At 56.4% G+C, this 20240-nt stretch overlaps 3 protein-coding genes and 1 non-coding gene across 9 annotated transcripts in view; 1 reads left to right on the top strand and 3 right to left on the bottom strand.

Annotated features, from left to right (window-relative positions):
- The first annotated feature begins 1183 nt into the window (after positions 1 to 1183).
- TERB2 (telomere repeat binding bouquet formation protein 2) lies at positions 1184 to 9463 on the top strand. The gene is made up of 7 exons (XM_061447484.1): positions 1184 to 1282; positions 2125 to 2206; positions 6734 to 6879; positions 8177 to 8229; positions 8711 to 8799; positions 8896 to 8984; positions 9300 to 9463. Exons 1-7 carry the CDS (start codon positions 1219 to 1221, stop codon positions 9461 to 9463), a joined length of 687 nt encoding a protein of 228 aa, XP_061303468.1. The 5' UTR covers positions 1184 to 1218.
- Positions 9464 to 10513: 1050 nt separating this feature from the next.
- On the bottom strand, positions 10514 to 13471 carry RPS17 (ribosomal protein S17). The gene is made up of 5 exons (XM_061447390.1): positions 13355 to 13471; positions 13013 to 13164; positions 12642 to 12747; positions 10983 to 11048; positions 10514 to 10638 (listed from the first exon to the last, which is right to left on the bottom strand). Exons 1-5 carry the CDS (start codon positions 13355 to 13357, stop codon positions 10558 to 10560), a joined length of 408 nt encoding a protein of 135 aa, XP_061303374.1. The 5' UTR covers positions 13358 to 13471; the 3' UTR covers positions 10514 to 10557.
- Positions 12864 to 12987, bottom strand: LOC133266228 (small nucleolar RNA SNORA71). Its single transcript, XR_009742290.1, has one exon. It is a non-coding gene; the product is annotated as a small nucleolar RNA SNORA71 (small nucleolar RNA).
- Positions 13472 to 14960: 1489 nt separating the features above from the next.
- The window catches only part of CPEB1 (cytoplasmic polyadenylation element binding protein 1), a 38751-nt gene continuing 33471 nt past the window's right edge, over positions 14961 to 20240 (bottom strand). For all 6 annotated transcript variants that reach the window (XM_061447386.1, XM_061447384.1, XM_061447385.1 and 3 more), the window contains 5 exons: positions 20099 to 20235; positions 18769 to 18967; positions 17141 to 17235; positions 16888 to 16968; positions 14961 to 16467 (listed from right to left, as the gene is read on the bottom strand). In XM_061447386.1, coding sequence (XP_061303370.1) covers positions 16357 to 16467; positions 16888 to 16968; positions 17141 to 17235; positions 18769 to 18967; positions 20099 to 20235 — 623 coding nt within the window. In that variant the 3' untranslated portion in view covers positions 14961 to 16356. The remainder of the gene's footprint in view (positions 16468 to 16887; positions 16969 to 17140; positions 17236 to 18768; positions 18968 to 20098; positions 20236 to 20240) is intronic.

Raw genomic sequence — 20240 nt, 5'->3', positions numbered from 1 at the left:
CATTTATATACTTCCAAGCAATTAGCCAAGCACATCTGTGTTTGCCTTGCGGTTACATCAGGTGAAAGCTCTATCTGATTTTCTTACTGACATCCTCTTGCCAGTTCCAACGTCCTTGTTCCTTGCCAGTTCCAACATCTTCCAAGTACCAGTCAGGGATGGGTCGCTCTTAATGGCCTGCTGTAGTTCCTCCTTCCCATGGCCTCTGACAGTCTCGATACATTCCAAGCCCCACAGCTCAGCTTTGCTTGAGTGCATGTGCATGAGCGAACCTCCTGGGTGTGGAAAATAAGAGCATGGAGGGGCCCAGAGCGTGGCGGTGCCCACCCGTGAGCCCTGCAGGGACGCCAGGGCTGGAGGTGCTGAAGTGCCCGGCACAGCGGCCCCTGCCACTGCAGCACGGGGCTGAGGAGACGGGGTCTGGAGGGCAGCTCTGTGGCAAGGCAGGACATGGGTCTGGGCATGGAGATGACTCGCTGCCTCCCTTCTGCATACAGAGGGCATGGGCTGAACCCCAGAGCGTGAGCAGCAGCTCAGGGAGGGGATCCTGCCCCTCTGCTGCGCTCTGGGGAGACCCCCCCTGCAGTCCTGATCCAGCTCTGGGGCAGCAGCACAAGAGGGACGTGGAGCTGTTGGAGAGAGGCCAGAGGAGGCCATGGAGATGCTGCGAGGGCTGGAGCAGCTCTGCTCTGGAGCCAGGCTGAGAGAGCTGGGCTGGGGCAGCCTGGACAAGAGAAGGCTCCTGAAGGGGAGACCTGAGAGCAGCTCCAGTGCCTAAAGGGGCTGCAGGAAACCTGGAGAGGGGCTTGGGACAAGGGATGTAGGGACAGGCCAAGGGGAATGGCTTTAACCTGCCTGAGGGGAGACTGAGCTGAGCTCTTAGGCAGAAGCTCTTCCCTGTGAGGGTGCTGAGGCGCTGGCACAGGGTGCCCAGAGAAGCTGTGGCTGCCCCATCCCTGGCAGTGTTCAAGGCCAGGTTGGACACAGGGGCTTGGAGCAAGCTGCTCTGGTGGAAGGGGTCCCTGCCTGTGGCAGGGGTTGGAAGGGATCAGCCGCTGGCGCAAGGGGAGCCCGCGGGAGGGGTCAGAACCCGCAGGGCTCCAGCTCCCAGCGCCCAGCACCGGAGGGAGGGGGTGGGCGGGCGGACCCCAGGGGCTTCCTCCAGCGCCCGTCCCGCGGTTCCCGGCACCGCCCCGCGGGGCTCCTCCCGCCGCCGCCATGTTCCGGGGCCGCAGCGCTTGGTTCTCGCGGAGCGTCAGCCCCGGCCAGCGGGAGCTGTGGGGTGAGAGCCCGGGGATGGAGCTGACACAGCCTCGGTGGGGCAGAGCAATGGGGCACAGCCCCTGCACCCCTCGGTGGGGCAGAGCAATGGGGCACAGCCCTGCACCCCTCAATGGGGCAGAGCAATGGGGCACAGCCCCTGCACCCTTCGGTGGGGCAGAGCAATGGGGCACAGCCCTGCACCCCTCAATGGGGCAGAGCAATGGGGCACAGCCCCTGCACCCTTCGGTGGGGCAGAGCAATGGGGCACAGCCCCTGCACCCTTCAGTGGGGCAGAGCAATGGGGCACAGCCCTGCACCCCTCAATGGGGCAGAGCAATGGGGCACAGCCCCTGCACCCCTCGGTGGGGCAGAGCAATGGGGCACAGCCCTGCACCCCTCAATGGGGCAGAGCAATGGGGCACAGCCCCTGCACCCCTCAATGGGGCAGAGCAATGGGGCACAGCCCCTGCACCCCTCAATGGGGCAGAGCAATGGGGCACAGCCCCTGCACCCTTCAGTGGGGCAGAGCAATGGGGCACAGCCCCTGCACCCCTCGGTGGGGCAGAGCAATGGGGCACAGCCCTGCACCCCTCATCCCAGCCCCGTCACCCCTCAGCAGGCAGAGCTATGGGGCACAGTCCCTTCACCCCTCAGTGATCACCCCTCAGACCACGGTGCCCCCACGCTGAGGAAAAGCGCAGAAGAGTCCTCAGTGGGGCAGTGGGAGACCCAGAGCCATGGGGGGGGGGGGGGGGCGGCACACAACACACTGCGGGGCCCAGCTCTGCCGTCCCCATCCCGTGTCACCGGAGCTGGGCCCCGTTGAGTGCCCACCTCCCTGCTCTGTGCTCCTGTCCGCAGCGGCCGGTGGCGGGGGCTGCGCCCGCTGGCAGGATGCTGAGTACCTGTTCAGCAGCGACGCCGCGCACCCGGACACCCGCAGGTGAGCCGTGTGCCCCCCGTGTCACCCCCGTGTCCCCCCTCTGCCAGCAGCACCCGCCTGGCTCAGGACATGCCTGCGGCCCCGTCGACCCTCTCCATGCGATGTCCGTGCGGAGCAGGTCGATGGAGGTGGATACACCGGATTCAAGGTGTTTAAGGGATGGTGACATCCTTGGTTTAGCGGTGGTCTTGGCAGTGCTGGGGAACGGTTGGACTTGATGATCCTAAAGACCCTTTCCAACCTCATTGATTCCATGATCCTGATCGTTTAATATATATTCTATGATCCTTTAAAAGCCAGGCCGGTGGTTTTAAAGCACCTGGTACGCATCAGTGGGATTCTGCTGCTTAATAGGGTCTGAAAACTCACCCCCACACTAAACTGGAGCTACAGAAACCCCAAAACAACAGCAAAACCTATCCATGCATCAGGCTGGTTTAACGATGCCGAGTGAATTAAACTGATGATGCTGGTTTTGTCACTACCTTTGAGTTTATCTACTGGAAAAGTTGGGGTCTAACACAGAGGTGACACCATCCCCAAAGGAAGGAAGCTGAAAAGCTTCAGAGTTGACTCTGAAAGCAAAGCATGGAGGTAAACGTGGCTGGAAAACAGACGAACTGCTGTTCTCCTTCAGCTTGCTTAATATAAAAGAACGAGAGAGCTCAAGAACATTTGTACAAATACAAGGAAAGGCTTCTCAGGGTCTTCCTCCAGCTGGTGAATCACAGAATCCCAGGATAGTTTGCACTGGAAGGGACCTTAAAGCTCCTCCAGCTCCAACCCCTGCCACGGGCAGGGACCCCTTCCACTAGAGCAGCTTGCTCCAAGCCCCTGTGTCCAACCTGGCCTTGAACACTGCCAGGGATGGGGCAGCCACAGCTTCTCTGGGCACCCTGTGCCAGTGCCTCAGCACCCTCACAGGGAAGAACTTCCCCTGTTTCAGTTTGAACCCATCACCCCTTGTCCTATCACTACAGTTCCTGAGGAATCTTTATATATATTCAATATCATGTAAATATATTTATGTGGAAGGGACCTGCAATGTTTCCTTGCAGTGCTTTGCAGCAGGCTTTGCTAGGCTGGACTAAGCAGTTTCCTTTAACTGCTTTAAATTGCTTAAACCTGTCTTAGATTTTTGTAATCCTCAGCCAACCATTCCAGCTGTAGAAGGGGAATCCCAAGAAACCCTGAGCAAAGACCTTTCTTCTGACACAGCATCTTGTTGGACTGGGTTGTTCAACCAGGAGAATTTACATATCATTATATATATAATATATATATATTCAATGTATTTATAGGCATCACAGAAACATGGTGGGATGGTTCCTATGACTGGAGTGTTGGAATGGAAGGTTACAGGCTCTTTAGAGGCCTGGCAGGTGGGGAAGGGGAGTTGCCCGTTATGTTAGGGATAGGCTGCAGAGTATGGAACTCTGTCTGGGGACAGGTGAGCAGTTAACAGAGAGTTTGTGGGTCAGGGTTAAAGGGAGAACAGCGATGGGAGACATTACTGTGGGGATCTGTTACAGACCGCCTGATCGAGAGGACTCTGTGGATGAAGCACTCTACAGATAGGAAAAGCCTCATGCTCACAGGCCCTTGTTCTCATGGGTGACTTCAACCACCCTGACATCTGTTGGAACAACGGTACTGCCCGGCACAAGCAATCCAGGAGGTTCCTCGATTGTATGGAAGACAACTTCCTTCTGCAAGTAACAGAGGAGCCGAGAAGAAGAGGTGCCATGCTTGACCTCGTGCTCACCAACAGGGAAGGGCTCGTTGGAAACGTGATCCTCCAGGGCAGCCTTGGATGCAGCGATCAGGAGGTGCTCAAATTTGAGATCCTCAGGACAGTGAGAAGGGCGTGCAGCAAGCTCACTGCCCTGGACTTCAAAAGAGCAGACTTTGGCCTCTTCAAGAACCTGCTTAGTAAGGTTCCATGGGAGATAGCCCTAGAGGGCAGAGGGGCCCAAGACTGTTGGTTGACATTCAAGGATCACCTGCTACAAGCTCAGGAGTGTTGCATCCCAACTAGAAGGAAGTGCAGCAGGAGGGCCAGGAGACCTCCTTGGATGGATAAGTTGCTGCTGAGGAAATTTAGAGGGAAAAAAGAGGCTTATAAAAGGTGGAAGCAAGGACAAGTGGCCTGGGAAGAGTACAGGGATGTTGTCCAGGAAGCTAGGGACCAGGTTAGGAAAGCTAAGGCCCAGTTAGAATTAAACTTGGCTAGGGATGTTAAGGATAACAGGAAGGGATTCTTTAGGTACGTAGCAAATAAAAGACAGACTAGGGACAAGGTAGGCCCCCTCCTGAGGCTCTCAGGAGAACTGGCTACACAGGATTTGGAGAAGGCTGAGGTTCTGAATGACTGCTTTGCCTCGATCTTCACTGGCAAATGCTCCGACCACACCACCCAAGTCTTGGAAGGCAGATGCAGGGACTGTGAGAATGAAGACCTTGGGCCCACTGTAGGAGAGGATCTGGTTCGAGACCATCTTAAGAACCTGAACATGCACAAGTCCATGGGACCTGATGAAATCCATCCAAGGGTCCTGAAGGAGCTGGCAAATGAAGTTGCTAAGCCGCTGGCCATCATATTTGAGAAATCATGGCAGTCAGGTGAAGTTCCCATGACTGGAAAAAGGGAAATACAACCCCCATTTTCAAGAAGGGGAAAATGGATGACCCGGGGAATTACAGAGCAGTCAGTCTCACCTCTGTGCCTGGCAAAATCTTGGAGCAGATTCTCCTGGAAGGCATGCTAAGGCACATGAAAATCAACAAGGTGCTTGGTGACAGCCAGCAGGGCTTCACTGAGGGGAAATCCTGCCTGACCAATGTGGTGGCCTTCTACGATGGGGCTACAGAACTGATGGACAGGGGTAGAGCAGTTGATGGCATCTACCTGGACTTGTGCAAAGCGTTCGACACTGTCCCACACGACACCCTTGTCTCTAAATTGGAGAGACATCAATTTGATGGATGGACCACTCGGTGGATAAAGAACTGGCTGGATGGCCGCACGCAAAGAGTTGTGATCAATGGCTCAATGTCCAGCTGGAGACCAGTAACGAGTGGTGTCCCTCAGGGATTGGTGTCGGGACTGGTCTTGTTCAACATCTTTGTCACTGCCATGGACATGGGATTGAGTGCGCCCTCAGCAAGTTTGCCAACGACACCAAGCTGTGTGGTTCGGTCGATACCCTGGAGGGAAGGAATGCCATCCAGAGGGACCTGGACACACTTGGGAGGTGGGCTGATGCCAACCTCATGGAGTTTAACCATGCCAAGTGCAAGGTCCTACACCTGGGTCAGAGCAATCCCAGGCACAGCTACAGGTTGGGCAGAGAAGAGATTCAGAGCAGCCCTGCGGAGAAGGACTTGGGGGTGTTGGTTGATGAGAAAATGAACATGAGCCGGCTTCAGTGTGCACTCACAGCCCAGAAAGCAACCGTGTCCTGGGCTGCATCCAAAGGAGCGTGACCAGCAGGTCGAAGGAGGTGATCCTGCCCCTCTACTCTGCTCTCGTGAGACCTCACCTGGAGCATTGTGTGCAGTTCTGGTGTCCTCAACATAAAAAGGACATGGAACTGTTGGAACAAGTCCAGAGGAGGCCACGAGGATGCTCAGGGGCTGGAGCACCTCCTGTATGAAGACAGGCTGAGAAAGTTGGGGCTGTTGAGCCTGGAGAAGAGAAGCTGCGTGGAGACCTCAGAGCAGCTTCCAGTGTCTGAAGGGGGACTATAGGGATGCTGGAGAGGGACTCTTCATTAGGGACTGTAGTGATAGGGCAAGGGGTAAGGGGTTCAAACTTAAAGGGGAAGTTTAGATTGGATATAAGGAAGAAGTTCTTTACTGTGAGGATGGTGAGGCACTGGAATGGGTTGCCCAGGGAAGTTGTGAATGCTCCATCCCTGGTAGTGTTCAAGGCCAGGTTGGACAGAGCCTTGGGTGACATGGTTCAGTGTGAGGTGTCCCTGCCCATGGCAGGGGGTTGGAACTGGATGATCTTAAGGTGCTTTCCAACCCTAACTATTCTATGATTCTATGATTATTTCTTGGAAAAAAAAGTGTATCATTATCCATACCCTTAAAACCAGCAAACAGCATTTAATTCAGCTCTAAGGAGGACAGTGAGTGCTTAAGCATCCTCCACCCTCACCTCTCTGCACTGCTGCTGGTTGCTGCTCTTTGGGGACTGCAGCAGAGTCAAGAATGAATAAAGAAAACCCACGTTTTCCCCCTCCCCAAAGAACCAGCCTCATGTTGAGTGCAGAGCGGTGCTAGTGAGTCCCACATTAAAAGATGGTTTTATCTGCTCCTCGACGCCCTTCCTCCAGGCTGCTCTCATGAGGCGGCGGCAGCCAGGATCGTGTTGTCTCTGAGTTAGAAACTTACAGAACATGAGGTGCTGTTGTCAGTTGTAATGACAAGGTTCCCCTTAAACTTTTGGGGGTTCTAGGTGTGCTTTTGGGTTTTGTGCCAGGTTTCCCTTTGGAAACCAGCTGTCTTTTTCTCTTCCAGAATACATGAGAGCCTCAATTACTTGGAGGGCAGAGCCACGGTCTTCCACTCCTCTTACCTCTCTGCATGGGCCAACACCAGTGCGGAAGAGAAGACGTCAGTGGCTCTGGGCCACTTTGTCCTGCCACCCGCTTGCCTGCAAGAAGGTTGCGGGGAGGGAACCATCAGGGTTTTGCTCCCCTGGGGGTTCCCCCATAAGCACAATCTTTTGGTGGTGTAAAACAGAAACTCCAGTTACTTCTGTAGATGGGAATTTCCTTCTGCTGGGAGTGACTGTTCCTCCACAGAGGCAGAGGACACTCAGTCTGTTAATCATAGAATCCCAGACTGGTTTGGGTTGAAGGGACCTTAAAGCTCATCCAGTCCCAACCCCTGCCACGGGCAGGGTCACCTTCCACTAGAGCACCTTGCTCCAAGCCCCTGTGTCCAACCTGGCATTGAACACTGCCAGGGATGGGGCAGCCACAGCTTCTCTGGGCACCCTGTGCCAGCGCCTCAGCACCCTCACAGGGAAGAGCTTCTGCCTAAGAGCTCATCTCAGTCTCCCTTCGGGCAGCTTAAAGCCATTCCCCTTGGCCTGTCGTTACAGGCCCTTGTCCCAAGCCTCTCTCCAGCTTTCCTGCAGCCCCTTTAGGCACTGGAGCTGCTTTCGGGTCTCCCCTTCAGGAGCCTTCTCTTGTCCAGGCTGCCCCAGCCCAGCTCTCTCAGCCTGGCTCCAGAGCAGAGCTGCTCCAGCCCTCGCAGCATCTCCATGGCCTCCTCTGGCCTCTCTCCAACAGCTCCACGTCCCTCTTGTGCTGCTGCCCCAGAGCTGGATCAGGGCTGCAGGGGGGGTCTCCCCAGAGCACAGCAGAGGGGCAGGATCCCCTCCCTGAGCTGCTGCTCATGCTCTGGGGGTGCAGCCCAGCACATGGGTGGGGGTGGTTCTGGGCTCAAGCACACACTGAAGCTGGGTCATGGTGTGCTTCTCATTACCCAACACCCCCAAGTCCATCTCCTCAGGCTGCTCCATCCAGTCTCCCCCAGCCTGTGCTTGTGTTTGGGATTGCCCTGACCCAGGGGCAGGACCTTGCACTTGGCCTGATTGAACTCCATGAGGTTCACATGGTCCCACCTCTCCAGCCTGTCCAAGTCCCATCCCTTTTCTCCAGCACGTCAACTGCATCACACAGCTTGGTGCCATCAGCAAACGTGCTGGGGGTGCTCAGTCTTACTGCCCCTGTCACTGACTGGTCCCAGTACGGCTCCCTGAGGGACACCACTCTTCACTGCTCCCCACACAGACATGGAGCTGTTCTGTTGCGGCGCTGTGCAGCGAGCTCCTGCCTGGGCTCCTGAGTGCCTTTGCCCGTGCCTGCGAGGGGCCGGGGCTTGCACAGGCAGCAGCCGCCTCCGCGTCCTCACTGATGCTCTCACTGTCATTTATCTTTTCGTTCATGGCAGAAATCAGAAGGCAGATCGGTTGTTTTATCTGGGAGCAGGCGGACGATTCACGGGTAAGATGAGAAAATGCTGCTAAGGGTGTAGCTTAAATAAACCAGTGGGTGTATGAGCTTCAGAGAGCCTGGTTTTCACCCAGCCCCTCAGCCGAAACATGGGATCATATCCTGCGCTTGCTGCGGCAAGTGTGTCCGTCCCAACGTGACATCCCAGGGGACAGCACTAAGAGAGTGTGGGATGTGCAGGAGGGTTTCCTCCTTCATCCAGAGCTGTCCAACACATCTTTCTGGGAATGCTGATGGCAGAGGTCTGAGCTCAGCCCTTCGTGTGGCATTTCCCGTCCCTGTGTAGCTCCGAGGCGCTGCCACTGTCTCTCAAAGCAGCTCCTCAGTTCTTTTGAAGCAAAAATGTGTTTAGTTTTAAACTATTCCACATTATGAGACCACGAGTCCTAACCCCCCTGTGCGGGGCCTGTGGGGCTGCTGCTGTGCCCCATCCCGGCACAGCTTTAACTCCATTCGGTGTCGATGCTCGCAGCGCAACAGGAATCTGACGGACAGACCCGAGGCAGCGGGAACAGGCGGGGAGGAGGAGGAGGAGGAGCATGTGCTAGACCTGATGCAAAGGTATTTTCCTGCCCTCAGTAGTTGGATTTGGGGCCCCCTCCCCGAAATCTAGAGAGCCACAAAGAACACACCAGATTTTTTTCCCCTTTGATACAGCAGTGAAGAAGAAACAGACCCCACAGCACCTGAAGGGGAATGTCCACACTGTGTCCTGCATAAGTACCCAACAAATAACATGGTGACAGGTAATGTTCCGTGGTTGGGGGGAAAAGTATCACAGAATCAGGGATTGGTTTGGGTTGGAAAGGACCTTAAGACTATCCAGCTCCAACCCCCTGCCATGGCCAGAGAGCCTCACACTAGAAATACCCCTGAAAACTGGGAATATCCCTGAAAATGGTTGCGGATGAAGCAGGGACCCTGGTGTTGCCAGTACTGACAGCAGCGGAACTGCTGAGGGTGCAGGTAGCTCCACTCCCTTCCCGTTTCCTTGGGGAGGGGGATGGCTCTCCCAGTACTTCCTCTCCAGCAGTACCTCCTCCAAAGAGTTCCCTTTGCAGGCTACGCCTCCGCTCGGGACATGAAGAAGTACGTTGGGGAGCTCCATGATTTCATTCCTGGCACCTCGGGCTACGAGGCATATTGGGTTAAACAAAAGATCAAGACCCAAATGAAGAGGAAGTGTAAGTCACAGGTGGCTGTTCATGTCAAGAACTCCAGTTAAGAGCTGCCAGAGGTACCAGTTGTGTTTGGAATGTCATTCCCATGGTTAAACTGCAGGGATGCCTCCTTCCTTGCTCACTCCCTCCTGTGGTTATTTCACCTGTCAGTCTGTTCTGTGTCTGGTGGTTCTGAACTGTCCAACTGCAAATCCTCCACAGCAGGCAGGAGGTTTTATCAGTTATCCTGCCTGCCTTACCCTGCCTGCAGCCCCGCATGCTCAGGGTGTGTCAATACCCGGCTTCAGTTACTGGCAGCAGGTTCTTCTCTTTAACTGTTTAAGACAGATTTCACAGCAAACTTAAATACAGACATTTCTCCCCCAAACACAGCCCCTTTGTCTTTTTATATGTACTCGGGGGTAAGACATGGCTGCAAACACACCTTCACTACAACAGTAGCTTCCCATGTTGCGCCCACCCTGCCCACAGTCCTGGTGCTAGAGACCTGTAGGTCTCCAAACGCAAAGTCTCTGCAAAGTGGTAATTTGGTGTGTGTGTGTATGTCAGTGAAACCCCAAACTCTTCCATGCCTTTTGTACACTAGGGGACTGTTGGAATGGAGCATCTTACCAAGGGAAGGACAGCACAAGCCTCAGCAGGGCCCACACAGGGGAGCTGCCGCCCTGGCCACAGTGCTCTGTTCAGCCCAGTTCACTCCCCTCACAAAGATCCCATGAGACTTTTTTCCTTTCATTTAAGCACTTAAAAGCACACAGCATGGTTTGTGAATTGTGAAAAGCAATTCCGGCACAGCACAACACAACACCGTGTCTGTTCCGAGGCGGCACAGACAAACCCTGGGGCACTGAGGGTGAGGAGCTCTGGGAAGCTCTTGAGGAGCCACCAGGGTTGTCCTCTCCCAAGAGCAGGAGAGCCTGTGAAAGAACAACTCTGCACCTCAAACAGCCAAGAAAGAACCCAAAAAGGTGCTGGCAAACACAGAGGTGTTGAGTCCTGCTCACCCAGACACCCATATTAGAGACATGGCATCCTGAGGAACCAGCCCTCCCTCCGCATCCCGGGGAACGCAGGCTTCCAGAGACCGGGCAGGGTGGTTTTCCCATGTTTATTGGAAAAGTGGCACACAGCGACCGACTCAGAGCGCTCCTCGGGGCGTTTTGAAGTTCATCCCCACTGTGGGCTGCGTCACCTGCAGGTTGGACAGGCTGCCAAAGTCCTGGAAAACAGGGACTGGGATCAGTGACACGGCCCTGTCTCCATCCGCGTCCAACCCCACCAGCAAGAGCACAGCGTGAATGTGCTGTGGGAGCACAAAGGGTGGATTCCTGTCTCCACAAGAAGGGGAGGTGACCACCGGCACCCTGGAAATCAGCTGGTCGTTTCACCCATGCTCACCTTCACCCAGCAAGAGCTGAGGAGGAGGCCATTGGGTCAGCACCATGGGGTGCTGTGGGAGGAGCGAAGGGAAGGAGCACACCCACCCCTGCTGGCAGGGGCCTGGAAAAGCCACCATCCCACCCCCTGCCTGCCTGCTCGTCCCAGGGCAGGGGAACCACTCACCAGGAGCTTCAGCATTTCCTTGGTGTCTGGGTCCACTTCGATGATCTCCTGGTCGAGGGCAGAGACCTGGGGACAGAGGAGACATAGATGCAGTGTGATGAGGCCCCACAGCCACGTCCCTGTTGCCACCAGGATGTCCCCACACGCCCACCCTGATCCTTGTCCCACCACAACAAAGATCTCACTGCCTGTCATGGGGAAGGGCTCCAGCAACAGCAGGAGCCAGAAGGAGCCCATGTAGTCCAGCTCTCCTGCCAAAACACCGAGAGGCCACCCAGCAGCAGAGCTCCAGGCGCAGGGGAAGAGCCTCTTTTACAGCTCTTCTTTGGCAGGCCAAGGCCCAGCCGGCTCCACACCAACGCTGTGGAGCCAGAGTCAGGGCCACAACTGCACCGGTCCTGGTGGTCACCACTGACACTTGCACTCGTCCTGTGACACAAAGCTGGGCTGGAGCCGGACCCCGGCAGTGCCAAACAGCTACAGCGAGTGACCACCGCGGCTGTCCCACCCCAAGGACCTGAGGTCTCCTGCTCTTTAATCCCTGAGCTATCTCCTGTAACCCCCTTCACCCCTCTCCACACGCTTCCTTCCCCAAAAGGCTGCATCACACCACTGTTTTCCTAAGAAACCACAAACAACTCAGGTTCAGCTGCATCACCAGCCATAGCATGGACCCTGCCTGGGGTCCCGCCAGCCGAGGCCTCTCCCACCAGCACCATCCTGTCCTGCCTCCCACACTTAGCTGGAAGGTCTCTGTGTAAAACACTGCCCTCAGCTGGACCTCCAGACCCCGCCAGCAGCCGGGCAGCTCAGCACTGCGCTGACACCTAAAACCGGAGGTGCTGGAGCAGCTGGGAGGGGATGTGCAGGTGCTGCCAGCGTTCCACACACTGTTTATAGCCACTGGGAGTCAACCAGGCCCCAGTCTCTTGTGGAGCGGTGTCGCCTGCCCCTGGAGCAGATCTGCAAGGGGGAGGCAGCACCACACTGCCGTGACACCCCACCTTCATCCATCTTCCTCTCAGACCCTCACTGAAAACAACCTTCACATAAGCAGTCCCCAGCAGTGGCAGTTTGGGAGCACCGAGGTGACAGGACTGAGCGTTTGGGGCAGCACAGAACCCAGCAGCTCCACTGGAAGCTGATCAGGAAGAGCTGGAAGAGGGGCTCCGTGCCATGGCTGAAGGGTTTGGGTGCAATGGGACTGAACCCATTGAACAGGGAAACACTTTTGGAGCTCCTCTCCCAGCACCATCAGCAACAGGCCCACGGGCAGATCCTGACCCCTCGTGAGTGCAGGTTTCACCCATTCCCTCTTTGCAACCGCATCTGCTGTAGCAGGTTTAAGACACTCTGACACATCCTCCCACATCCCCACAAGTGATTTTTTCCCTTATGTTAAGTTAGTAAAGCTGAGGACCGCTTGCTGATCATCACTTGCTGACCAGCGACAAGAGCCACAACGCAGGAACGTCACTGCCCTCCGCAGCCCGGGCAGCAGCTCTGGAGGAAGCACCAGACACGAGGCCAGGATCCGCCTCGGCCCCTCCTGACCCCAACCCTCCTCAGCCCATCCCAGCCGGAGCTGCGTTTCAGAGCAACCTGGGGCCGCTGACAGGGACCCCTCAGGGTGGGGTGACGAGACAGCCGGAGCCTCACCTCGGGGACGTAGTTGTCCCTCCTCTCCCTCTCCTCCTCCTGCAGTTTGATGGAGATGCCCCGGACGGGTCCCCTCTGGATGCGCTTCATGAGGTGGGTGACATACCTGCGGGGCACACACGGGACATCACGCTCCCAAACCCCGGGCAGGGCAGGGCTGCGCTGTGCTCGCCCCCGACGCTCCCAAACCCCCCCAGCGGAGGGCAGTGAGGGGCAGGGCAGTGTCCGGCAGCAACAGGGCCCGCGGGGACGCGGCCCCGCAGACACGGGGGAGCCGCCGCCGTTGCTCTCCCTGCACTATCGATGGCCGGGCCACGGGGAGGCCGCGGTCACTTTCGATGCAGGTGCCCGGTGCGCCCGCCCCGCCTCACCCCGCGATCTTGTTGCGCAGCTTCTTGCTGGGGATGATGGCGATCTCCTCGCACACGCGCTTGTTGGTGTGGAAGTCGTTCCCCAGCCGCGTGTAGTACTTCTCGATGATCACCCGCGCCGCCTTCTTCACCGTCTTCGTCCGGACGCGTCCCTGGGCGGCGGGGGGGGGGGGGGGGAAGGAAACACCGCTCAGGCGCCGCCGGACCCCGCGGCTCCCCCCGGCCCGCAGCCCCTCAGCAACGCCCCGGCCCTGCGCTCCCTCCCGGGGCCCATCCCCGCTCCCTGCAGCCCCTCGGCGCCGCGGATGGCGGCGGATGGCGGCGCTCCCGGCCCGCACTCACCATGTCGGCGGCGGCCGCGGAAAGAGAGCGAAGGCTGACGGGAGCGCACGGGGCCGCCGGGAACTCACAGCGCCCCCATGCGGCTCGGAGGCCCCCTGCGAGGGGCGGGGCTCCACGGGGCTCGGCTGAGGCTGGGCGAGGCTCCGCCCCCCCCGGGTCCTAGCGCCCGGAGCCAGCGCCGGCCGCGGCTGAGGAGCGCCGGGGGAAGGTGAGGAAGGGGCTCCGGGGAGCGGCGGGCGGCCCATGGCCAGCGCGGCAGGACACAGAGCGCCACACACAGCACCCGAGAGGGGCGCTGGGCCCCTGCGAGCATCACAGCCTCAGAGGATGAGGGGACAGCGCCCTGGGGCGGGTGCAGTCGGAAGGGTGGGGAGCGGGAGGAAAGAGCCCCAAGTCCTGTCGCCCCACAAGGGCACAGGACAGCCAGGGTGCCCCTGCACCCCAACTCTCACTCACCTCCCCAAACCCTGCATATAAGGACCCCGCTGCCCTTGCCCCATCGCCCAGCCATGTGGCATGGCACGGGATAGCATCATTATACCCTCATTAACTTTAGGAGAGCCCCAGCTTCTTCTGCAAAGTTCAGTTCAAGAAGGACAGGGAGCTGCTGGAGAGAGTCCAGCGCAGGGCAACAAAGATGATTAAGGGAGTGGAGCATCTCCCTTATGAGGAAAGACTGAGGGAGCTGGGTCTCTATAGTTTGGAGGAGACTGAGGGGTGACCTTATAAGTGTCTATAAATATATAAAGGGGGAGTGTCACGAGGATGGAGCCAGGCTCTACTCAGTGGCAAACAATGATAGGACAAGGGGTAACGGGTACAAACTGGAACACAAGAGGTTCCACTTAAACTTGAGAAGAAACTTCTTCTCAGTGAGGGTGACGGAACACTGGAACAGGCTGCCCAGGGAGGTTGTGGAGTCTCCTTCCCTGGAGACATTCAAAACCCGCCTGGACACATTCCTGTGTAACATTATCTAGGTGTTCCTGCTCCGGCAGGGGGATTGGACTAGATGATCTTTCGAGGTCCCTTCCAATCTCTAGCGTACTGTGATACTGTGAGGCGGCCTTTGGCTCAAGACCTTCAGTAAGTGGCAGGGCAGGGGACACTCCATCATGGTAGGGACGGGCAGGATGGCTCAGAGACACAATGAAGGGCATGCAGTGAAAGGATACAGGGGGGGCAGCAGGGAGGCAGCAGTGGGTGTGGGGACACAGCAGGAAGCTGTGGTGCCAAGAGGGATGCCGCAGCAGGGCTGAGCCATGGCCCCTTTTAGAGCCTGAGTCTGTCAGTGAGGACAGCGGCTCCAGCTCTGGCAGCGAGGAGGGAAAGTAGGAGGAAGGCAGCGAGGAGCAGTCTGAGGACAAGGAGGAGGAAGAAAAAAAAGAGGCTGAAGAGAAAGGAGAAGGAAGGCTCCCAGAAGGTAGCCCCGGGCAGCACATGCAGGTAGCCCCTGGGAAAGTGGGGTGCCCCAGAGAAACCCCTACCTGCCCTGAGCCAGGCTTTCCCAAATCACCTACAGCATCCATACATGTCCCCCAGCAAGGGCCAAAGACCGCGCAGGGTTCCCACCCCTGGTGCACCCAAGGAGGACAACAAAGGTGGATTTTTTTTTGCTGCAACGTGTTTATTATGTGCCAAAAACTACACCACAGCTTACTCCACGCGTCTGTAGGAGAGTGCAGTCTTGCCTGCGTATACTACAATGAGGTAGAGACTTCACACACAGCTTCACAAAACCCCACAAAGAGCAGCTGGGATATGCAACAATGCAACATCAGCTCAGCAGGAAAAGAGAAAACAAAACCAAAAACACAACGGAAGAGGGAGAAATTATGACACTGGTTCTTTGGCACACAGCTTCCAATAGAGGGGAAAGTAAAAAACATAATAAATCAAAATCATAATGAAAGGGTCAAATCCCAGCAGCAGCAGCATTTCAGTCGACTGCACCTTAACTCCGTACATTTCGTCAAGGAAGGGAAAAAGAACTCGTCCCCTCTAAGAGAAAGGGCTCATGCGAACCTCCATCCGTGCTCCGACACGCAGCCCTTGTGTAGCTCGGTACAAAAGAAAAAGGTTTAAGTCCTGTGACTTGGTGTGATTAAAAACCTCTATCAACCCCCCGTAAGTGCAACTTAAAAAAAGTGCAACAAACTATTTAAAACTATATACAGCAGCTCAGAGATCCGTTATCCGGTCCAGTTTCAAACCCCAAAAAGAAAGGAACACAAAAACCAAGCCTGTCCTGTTGCAAACCCCTCGATTCACAACCTTCCGCCAGCAGCCCCCAGACACAAATTGCAATAATGTTAAAAGCTGCCAGGAAAGAAAAAAATCTCTCATTTCAAACGACTTAAAAACTGTTTTTAAGAGTGTAAAAAGGAACTGGTAAAAACCCTCGAGCGTAAAATATGAAATATGATTTGGTTTTAAATGAAGAGCAAAGTCTCCTTGTTGTTACAGTAAAAAACGCCAGCTGAACATCCAGTTTATGCCGTTCAGGTGGGGGTTAAATGAATGGAAAGGCACTGTATGGCAACTGCAAAGAAATGGAGCCAATGAGACCTGCATCATCACCACCGGTATTGCAAGGAATGTAAAAAAGCGCCTTTAATAAATAAAAATCCTCGGAGAAGGCGGGAACACCTCCGCAACACGTGGCCCTTGGAATTAGGTTGCTTTTTTTTTTTTGCTTCTCATCAGCAAACTAGGAACCAAAGTCTGGGAACTGCAGAATCACTTGAGGGGCGCTCCTCCCCCTCAAAAACACCCCCAAACAAACCCCAACAAAATTCACTGTGCATTAGTGCAGAAACAAAAAGACCAGCAAGTGCAAACATGAATGTAAGATTATTGGTTTCTCCCCCCCTCCCCGTTAGTCCTCAGGAAGCACGTTCCCAGCCTGGGTCTGGCACCAGCATCGTGCGCTCTCCGCTCGGCGGGTTAACAAAGGACTTTCTCCTGCGCCTGCGGCGGCCCCCGAGGCCCCGGCAGCCCCTTTAGCTGGAGTCTCTGTTCTTCTGGTTGCGCATCAGCGGGCGGTGGTGACGCAGGACCTCCATGGAGTGCTGCCAGTGCCAGCAGGAGCGGCAGAAGTACTTGAAGCAGATCTGGGGGTAGAGCAGAGGGGCAGCGTCCTAGGGCTGGGAAATGGCACCGTCCCGCTGGCGAAGCGGCATCACCCTCCTACCCTCCCTGGTTTTGCAGCCCTCATCTTTGAGGCAGAGGGAGGGAATTCTGGCCACCGAGATCCCAGCGTGGCCCTTTTTAAACGGGTTTGACAATGGGGATCTGTGCACTTGCAGGCGGCTGTACCCCTGCTGCCAGCTCCCATCCTGACTCCATGAGAAGCCACTGGACCCTGGCGAAGCTCCTTTGCCAGAGGTCAGCCAGAGTCCCCTGGGACCAAATGCAGGGTGATGGCACTTCCAGCTCATCACAGTAGCAGCACCACCCCATGGGACCTCCTCCTCCTCAAGGAACACACCCATTCCCCCAGAAGTGCAGTAGCTGAGCAGGAAAAGCCTCACCTGGTCTCTGCAGAAGAAGGGGCCGGGCTGGGTGCTGCAGACTTGGCACATGGAGTCCTCCAGGTATGGGTCAATCTGAACCTGCAGCAGGAGAACCAGGCAGCGGGCATGAAGCAGTGCTGGGGGCACCCCAAATCCTCACAGCACCCTTCACTGCTGCCTCCATGGGCAGGCTCTGTGGGTCACAGTGCTCCCAGGCCCAGCACCCACCCCACAGACACAGCTCCACAGATGCTCCATCAGCCCCACTCACCTTCTTAGTAAACTTGGTGGTTTTGATCTCTACGAACGCAGCGGTCACAGCCTTCAGGTAACTGCGCTGGTTGTTGAAGGTGACACGGCCAGACCCTGCAAGACAGACCAACCATGAGTGTTAGACTGACCTGGCACTTGTGACAGGAGCTGGTGGAGGCTGGGGGGAGCTACTGCTCCACAGTGCCCAGTCACCTGCGGCTTCCAAGGGAGACCACATCCAAAGCCTCACGGCTTCGCCTGCCTCCTTCCCCAGGCAGCCACAGCAGCACAGCAGGGAGCTGAGAGGAGCAAAGCTTCTCCACGAACACCTCTGGGCTGCTGTGACCCGAGCTTGCGGGTGGCAGCGGCCGGGCAGCAGTGGGAGGCTCGGGGGCAGTGCAGCAGCAGCAGGAGGCTCCACACCTGCACCTGAAGGAAGCCGGGGCCCAGACAGCTCAGCAGCTTTAAGCCTCCCACTCATCGCCAGCCTGGCGCTTCGCAGCTTCCCTCCCTGCCAGTCAGCAGCATTCCTGCACCACTCGCTTCCAGCCAAGTTTTGTTAAGCTCCAGGAAAGCATACCCATGCTTACCTATGTGTTTTAGTGTAAGGGAAGCTCTGGCTGTTACACTACCCAGACTGTCAGCAGACAGCTAAAACCAGAGCAAAGCCTTACCCAGGACTCATCTACTCCTCTCCTGCAGCACCACAAGGCTGGAGGGCCCAGGGCCAGCTCAGCATCACTGCTGTGAACAAGGGGATCTTTTTTTTCAGTGGGATCAAGTCCACCTCCTTAGCAGGACCTCCAAAAGCTGTCTGGGCAACTGCCATCAGGGGCAGATCTCACCCACCTGAAGGAGCACCCTGAGCTCTGCATGAAGCTCCATGTTAAGTCCTGCTCTAGGAGCCCACAGTGCCAGCACAGGGCAGGTTAGAGTGCAGGACTTCATCCATGACCATCCCAAGGATCTACTTAGCCTCACGCATCCAACCCCCTAGGACTGCCCTCCCCCAGAGCCACTTCAGTGGCAATGCACTGCAGCACCATGGCACATCCAAAACCCAAGCCTTGACCTGAAAAGCCTGAAAGGACAGCGATGAGCAGACAGCAGCTCTGCAAACTCCAACATTGCTCCTGCCTGGCAGCACATGGGAGACTCACCATGACACCGAGGGCCTTGTCTCCACTGTGTGTGAACACTTGCAGGGACAGTGACTGCAGCCCTGCCCTGGGCAGCCTGTTCCAATGCCTGAGCACTCTTTGGAGAAGGAATTGTTCCTCAGAGCCTTCTAAATTTCCCCTGGTGCAGTTTCCTCTTAATCACTTATCTGTGAGAAGAGTTTGTCTTTCTCCCACTGCTCTCACTCTCATTTCTACTGGAGAACTGCCTGGGGGCAGTGAGGCAATGATCTAAGAGCTTCCAGTTCCCAGGAGTGTTGGCTTTGCTGGCCCTCCCAAGCCTCATCTTTCCTCCCCATGGCTGGCAGGCAAGGAGCATTGCCTCTGGAAGAGGCTGGCTAGAAGTCTGCTCCTAGAGCGAGCACTGGTAGAGCCTGGCACCCTGGGCAGTCTTTCCCACTGAAGGGCCAAGAGGCTTGCTGCAGCCTCCTCAGAGCATACCATGGGTGACAGTGGGATCCCCACTTACCGATGGGGTACTTGTGCTTGTCCGTGTCGATGCCAGCGTAGACCACCCCTCCGAACAGGTCGTACATGACGGCCGCCAGCGCCTCCGCGTTGAGCATCCCGTGCAGAGCCCCCACAAACACCGTCTTGCTGGGGTCAAGCCGCTGCGATGGGCTGCGCACAAAGTTGCTGTCTGCCAGCACCCACGGGATCACCTGCACCTGCAGCCACACACAGCAGCTGGGGTCAGCCAAGGGCCTGCACACTGCCCTGCCCCACCGCACCTCAGCTGAGGGGAGCGGTCAGCCCAGGCCCTTGGGCTTGACCCTGACCTCCAAGTGTCACTACTGCTGCTCAGTGCCTATGTCCAGAGCTCTGGAGCTCTGGTTTTGCTCCAAACGCCTGCAAGAGTGCACAGAACCGAACAGCCACACTGCTCCACTTCCAGCCAAATGGGAGCCCAAAGCCCTGGTCCCTCAGGGCTGGCAGCCAGGATACAATCCATGTACAAGTGGATTCCTCCTGCTGTCTGTAGCCTCCGTTTACAGCCCAGTGAGATGCCTCCCAGCACAGAAAACCACGGCTAATTTCAACAGGAGTTTCCATATGCAAAGCAGCTGATACAGGATAAACTTCTATGAGCCCTAGATCACCAAGCATGAAAGCACTGCCAACAGCCACACACCAGGAGAGCTTCTGAAGCACAAGGAGTTTGTGCCTGCCTAGGTAAGAGCTGAATCTCAATCCTTTAACTCACAAGTTTACACAGCTGTACCCCATCTACAGCTACATTCTCCCTTCACCAGGAGGCTGAGCCCAGCCCCAGCACCTCCACAGGTCAGGCATCCACAACCACACTGGGGAGAGGCTGCAATGTCAGCTGTGGATCCAATATACCTGCCTGTAGTGAGCACAAGAGCCATTCATTCTGCAAGCATGGGAGATCTAGCAAAGCACTAAGGGGATCAAAGTTTGTCCCTGCAAGGAAAGGTGTACTGAAAGCAGCATGAAGCAGAAAAATTCCTGTCCCTGTGCTCCTTTCCAGCTGCACGAAGCCACTTGGCTTCATGAAGCCAGGGTCTGCCACAGATCCAGGAGACCCGTGCCACAGTTCTGGACACAAGCTGTTGTGAAGGTCACAAACACTGACCTGACACTTCCCTCCTTGCCCACATCCAGCCGCCCTACAGGAACACACCAGTTAAAGAGAGCCAAGAGCAAGTTGACTTCTGCTGCTCTTTTTTAGCCCTGCTTTCCCAGAGCATAGCAACACTGCCCATCCCCTTGTCTCCAAGGATCTCATCAGCATCTCCTGCTGTCATCTGCAGAGTGACTCTCACAGGTCTGCTCACCTCTTTGCAGCGCATCCTACGGCTGGACATCTTGAAGTAGTATTCAGAGAGCCCATCGGGGCTTAACAAGTCCTGGGAGCATGCCTGGAGGAGAGCACGCACAGATTTCTCCGACTCAAACACCAGGTAGACGTATCCTTTT

Source organism: Pezoporus flaviventris, unplaced genomic scaffold (genome assembly GCF_033815535.1).
Source record: "Pezoporus flaviventris isolate CSIRO_AGI_PZ_B2104156 unplaced genomic scaffold, CSIRO_AGI_Pfla_v1 ptg000006l, whole genome shotgun sequence".
Classification (NCBI taxonomy): Eukaryota; Metazoa; Chordata; class Aves; order Psittaciformes; family Psittacidae; genus Pezoporus; species Pezoporus flaviventris.
The sequence above is the reverse complement of the archived record's forward strand: the minus strand, read 5'-3'. Positions and strand labels throughout refer to the sequence as shown.